General features: G+C 38.5%; 1 protein-coding gene across 2 annotated transcripts in view; it reads left to right on the forward strand.

Annotated features, from left to right (window-relative positions):
* The window catches only part of LOC149847658 (nuclear matrix constituent protein 1b-like), a 38,585-nt gene extending 36,129 nt beyond the window's left edge, over positions 1 to 2,456 (forward strand). The window contains exon 8 of one of the 2 annotated variants that reach the window (XM_089984262.1): positions 2,121 to 2,456. In XM_089984262.1, the coding sequence (XP_089840388.1) occupies positions 2,121 to 2,183 (63 nt within the window). In that variant the 3' untranslated portion in view covers positions 2,184 to 2,456. The remainder of the gene's footprint in view (positions 1 to 2,120) is intronic. The other variant, XM_089984949.1, reaches the window with a different exon arrangement.
* The last annotated feature ends 3,544 nt before the right edge of the window (positions 2,457 to 6,000 follow it).

The following is a 6,000-nucleotide window of genomic DNA, read 5'->3' on the forward strand; positions in this document are numbered from 1 at the left end:
AACAGAGGGAGCTCAGCCCCTCCCCTGTCGACCCAACAAGAGAGCGAGAGGGGGGGGCTCGCCCCCCCCCCCCCCCCTCCCCTGAAATCAAAGGGAGGGGGGTGGGGGGCTCGACCCATCCCCTGCCGAAAACAGAGGGAGCAGGGGGGGCTCAGCCCCTCCCTTGCCGACCCAACAAGAGAGCGAGAGGGGGGGGGGGGGGGGGCTCCGGCCCTCCACTGCCGAAATCAGAGGGAGCAGGAGGGCTCGGCCCCTCCCCTGACGACCCAACAAGAGAGCGAGAGGGAGCAAGGGGGGGCTCAGCCCCTCCCCTGCCGACCCAACATGAGAGGGAGCAAGGGGGCTCGACCCCTTCATTGCCGACACAAGAAGAGAGGGAGCTAGAGGGTACCTGCAACAAGGGAGAGGAGGAGGTGGCGTCGGGAGGACTCGAGCTGAGCTGCGCGGGAGAGGAGAGGAGAGGAGATTAGGGCATTTTTTTTTGCCCTAATCCTCCTTTTTCATCGTTTTTTTAACGTCCGAAAATTGGACCAAAATGACCCTGGGTGCGTTGACCGCACCCAGGGTCGTGTTGACCACACCTGGTGCTGCACACGCACCCGCGTCGCGTCGCTTCGACGCAGGTGCGACACCTGCTTTGCCGAGTCCCTGTGACTTAGGATATCACATAAGAGAGGCCAATGTTTTGATTCTTCGAATAACGTTTAACTATCAATGGCCTGCTCCCACTGGTGTTGCCCTGTCATCTGCTTATGTTATGTAGGTCGGGGGTGAAAGATAGCAAAAGGGACCAACATAAGGAATAGGCGTTAGACATACAAGAAGCATATGGCTGCTGTATATAAGATCCTTTCTGTGCCCACTGCGAAGGGAAGAGTGTAGTTGGTTTTCCAGAAAATGATGAATTCTGTGTATACTGGTGGAGGATGGATCGTCATCAAAAGACACTCTAAAAGCATAAACTCTTACTCTTCAAGAAAGGACATATAGACATAACAAGGAATCAGATGGATACAGAGAGAGAGAGCAAAGAATATCAATATAGTTGGATAAATTTTAAAGGCTTTTAGTGGGAAGAATTAGGTACTTCCAATTTAATCTCAAAATAAGGAGACATTAAAGCATGTTCCCAGATGTGTTCTTCGAAAAAAGACATGTTTCCGACATGCACTTAGAAATGTGTCTTACAGCCGAAAAATGTTGTGATCCATAAAGGACTGGAAAACTTTTGAGTATCCTTGTCGATACGTTTCTACGGTTGATAATCTGCAGCCTATTGGTGACACATGCCCTGTTTGGCTAAGTAGGTTGACCTATTTTATAGGTCCTTTTCCAGGATTTTAAAGGTGTGATGAACCTTCCCTATGGTTTCTGGGTTATGGACTTATGGGATCGTTATGAGCTAGTGAGATAGCTGGTCGGATTAAACACCATCAGTTGTGGAAATCTCATGCTTTATTCTGTTCTCTATTTTTATTTTATTTTATTACAGAGCCTTGGATTAGTTATGATTTTATGATGCACACATGCCTACACTTCCCAATTTGTGATTGATATGTGCACACCGGTTAAGGTGTGTCTTTGACCAAGCCAATAACCTCTCTCACTGGATCTGATATCGAATATGTCTTCAGCATGCTTTAATTTTTAATGGTCCCACCTTGAATCATGTTTTTTGAAGTGAAACCATGATTTTTGAGTTGTCAAATTTTGGTAGATTGCGGGCTGTTGATTTTTTAAGATGTTGAAAGTCCTTACAGCACAGAAATCACAGGATCCGGTTCTTGTTTCTACTAAAATAATCTAGATCACATAGGTAGCAGTTTTTTGACTATCTGATCCTTTGATTGGGTGGTATGGGTTGGGTGCACAGCTACCACTTGTGGGACCATATAAGTGCATTTGTCATGTTACAATCGGTAGCACTCATGCTTCGCATCAGGCTTCTTAGATGTTAATATCTTCTGACCTTCGCATGTCCTTTAAGAATTAGTTTATCTGTACCCATGCCTAATGGAACGTGAGATGCATCCCTGTGGTCCAATACGCTTGAAAATATGCTTGAATAACTTTTTCTTTAATTGCTTGAGTAGTTTTATTCATCCAAACTAAATGTATAGGCACATCTGAACATGAAAATAATCAAAACGTTCAATACTGAGGCTAATTATTGTCGACAGTGATTCAGTCTCTGCTCAGCACACACTTCTGATGCAGACTCATGCCCGGTGGACCTGTTGGTGTTAGAGACTATTGCGCTAGTGCATTAACTGGGGCTGATTGTAAATTTCTTACCTTTCTTTCCTGCTGGTACATTATGTGGCGAGTGATTTTTGTTCTCCGTTTGTGCAGTGTGTTCAAATTTGTAAATTCTCATATTCTTCTCAGCTGTAATGGTGTAGTTGTAATACAGGTTTTGGGCGTATCGGGAGTTATCCATATGAATGATGATTGAATGGTCAGGTGTTATCTTATAATACTGGTGAAAGCTGTGTATTGACCTACTGTCATCCATCATCTTTGAAGTTGTCCTGAGTAGAGCTGGTAAAGGAACCGTGCAACTCATGGCTCGGCTTGGTTCAGCTTGTCCCAAACTCGTTCATTGTTCATGTTCGGTTCATTTGGATAATGAGCTGAACACGATCAAGCAGTGTTTGTCTTGGGTCGACTTATATAAGCTCATTTAGATAGCTTATGTAGAATTTATTGCACTATAAATGTCAAAAAAGCATGTTAGCTCCATTGGGTCGTTGGGCCTAGTTGCATGAAACAGGTTGAAAGTTCCATTCCCACTATGAACCCTTTCAACAAAAATATTTTTTTTAATTAGGCAAGCCATCTCGGACAAGGCTCCGGCCTATACGAGCTGAGCTCAGCTCGGCTTGCACAAGCCATATGAGCCGAGTCCAAACACTATATTGATGTAAACTTGCCGAGCCTGAACACCCTTGTTCGGTTGGTTCAGCTCGTTTACCAGCCCTAGTCTTGAGGCAATTAAAAATCATGCCCCAATTATGGTTCGAGGATGGAAACTAGACTAAGAGCAGAAAGGATTGTGAATTAAATTGATGAAAAGTTGCTGGCTTTCCTTTTTTCTAAGCATGGGTGTTTAAGCCATTTAAGATGTTGAACAGAACATGACCTTATTGTACGACAAAAGTGACATGTTTTTTGAAATGACCCAAAATTTGCAAAATCCTATGTTCAAAATCGCGGATGCCTTATCTTTTAGGACTATTTTACCCTTTGCATTAGTGAACCTCTAGAGGTTTGTGTGATATATCTGTTCGGATATTGTAAACTCTTATTAAAAAGTAGATTCGTACAATAAGTGTGGATTTTATGAATTTTGCATAACAAAATTTGCAAACATGGCTGATTTTCATCCAAAAGAGATTACCATGCAAAGCTCTTTTAGTTTATTGATCTTTAAGGAGATTTGCAAATGTGTGACAACATTTGCAAACTATAGCTCTTGAGATCTTAATCATGCTATTGACTTTCCTGAAGAAAACAAAATGAATAAAGGTCTTCAGAGTGAAGTTTTGATGTTGTACATCTCACTGTTGCATATTTTGGATTCCTCTCAATTGGAAGAAAAGCAAATAAACTTGAGATAGCGTTATTTTTCAGCCCTTACTCGAATGAAATAGGATATATATATATATATATATATATATATATATATATATATATATATATATATATATATATATGTGAAAATGACCGTATCTTCAAATGACTTAAAATTTGCTTGTTCAAAACCACAAATAAAAAACTTTTTAGGACCTTTTTACCTTTCACACAAGTGAACCTTAATGTGTGATATATCATTCCATCCATCGGCTAAGGTAAAACCTCACTTAAATTTTATATTTTCACATATTTTTTTGCGTTCTTCAATAAGTGAATAAAAAATTATGTTATTTATGCGGTCTCCTTTGCTAACCGTAAATTTGCAAATGCCTTATTAAAATTTGCATATTTTATACCAAAGTTGTAGAAAACTGTGCAAACCTCCTCCTTTCTTTAACCGTCACTTAAATGTATGTCCATACTTATTTTTGTCTGGTATTCACAAAGTGCATAAAGACAAGTTTTATGAACCTTCTCATAATTGTAACTTCGTAAATACTTTAGTAAAATCATATATTTTATACTAGTCATTGGATATCGTGCAAACTTTTTTTCTCATTTCTTTAATCATCACTTAAATGTATGTTTACAACTATTTTTTATGGTCTTCACAAAGTGTAAAAAAATAAGTTTTGTAAACCTCGTTATGATCGTAGCTTTGCAAATACCTTAGTAAAATCATATATTATATACTAAAGTCGTATATTGAGCGAACCTCCTTTTTTGTAACCCTCACTTAAATGTATATTGGCATTTTGTTTTTTGTGCTCACGAAGCGTGCAAATATAACTGATGCGAACCTCCTCTAATTGTAGCTTTAAAAATAATTAAGCAAAATCATATATTTTATAAGATTACATATCTAATTGTGCAGAGAGATACAAATATGTTACTAACTACATAAATATCTGGTATTTATAGAATGCAACGTTCTTTAATGTTTGCATTTTTTTTGTGTAAAAAGAGATTGTCTATACCCCATAGTTATTTTCTCATATTTTACGGTTTCTTTATAGCTCCCACCTTGCTTGATCTTTCGCAAAAATTTGATGACTTTTGCAATAACTATTTTTTGCCACTCTTTTTTGGTGATTGATCAATGACACTTCATCGTTGCATTACGATGAGGTTGCGGCATCCTTCGCATCAGCTTTTTTGGTTATGTCAAAAGGTGAGTTTTATACAAACAATATATATATATATATATATATGTATATATATATATTGTTTTACTTGATGATGCATGAAATGCAGCATATTTTAGTCATTACTTTCATGCATCTAATTGCAATTTCATGATTTAAATTCATGATTAGGTCGTTATAAGATTCAAAGAGCTACATTTTGAATTTGAGCAAAAACGGAGTTAAAATGAGGAAGTTAGAGACATTTCAATGTTCAGGAGCGAAAGCGATAGCGGATCGGGTCCAAATTTGATCCAAAATTAGCATTGTGGGTTTTGGACCAGACGAGATCCTAATATCCATTCTTAAATTCATATCCATCTAACTTCATGTTTTACAAATTTCAAAATAAAGAGGTGTTTTTAGACCAAATGCATTTTACAAGGGTTTTTGAGTGAAAATGAAATTCTTTGAAAAAGGAGAGCTGTTTTGAAATTTTCAAAAATTAGTTTTTAGCCTCCTCATATGGGACATGTTCTCCATGGAAGGGCTTTTGTCCATGGCTGCTGGAAAAAATTCTCCATTTTGTTCTTGCACCTAATCTTCTTCTTCATCGGAATTCGGCTACCTTCTCCCTTCTATCTTTCCATCTTTCTCTATCATATCATTTTTATTTTCTCTCTATATTTTTTGTTTCATTTTTCTTCATAGGCTGATGCTGTGTTTTTGCAGAAATTTAGCAGGATAACCGCCGGATTCGTGCTTGAGTAATCAAGCACTATCGAAGATGCAATCAGCCTTCTTACATCTAACAACCGGATTTTCTTTTTACGGGTGTTTTGGCCCATCTTTTCTCTACCAGCCACCGTAAACCCTACTGAATTTTTGCAGACTTGGGAGCAGCCGTTGAAGGACGTCTTTGGGAGGTTTCAGAGGCCATGGTTCGCTCTTCTTGCACCTTCACTCGTTGGGCTTCTGAAAGGTAAGCCTTCTTGCATCTCTTTCGTAATTTAGGATCGAAAATTGCAAAAATTGTGTAATGTGCTCTTTACTTATTTTTTTGTTTGTCAAAGTCTGTAAATTCATTATAGATCTGAGTACAATATGCCATGGAAGATATTTCAATGTTTAAAATCTGATTTATGTTAAGTGGCTGCAAAATATTGGACTTGATTGAAGTTCACACGATTTTTTGAAGAAATCGATAAAACTAGTTTTTGAAATTTCGGCATGCACTATG

This window comes from Nuphar pumila, chromosome 1 (genome assembly GCF_984573655.1).
Source record: "Nuphar pumila chromosome 1, dmNupPumi1.hap1.1, whole genome shotgun sequence".
In the NCBI taxonomy this organism is placed as follows: Eukaryota; Viridiplantae; Streptophyta; class Magnoliopsida; order Nymphaeales; family Nymphaeaceae; genus Nuphar; species Nuphar pumila.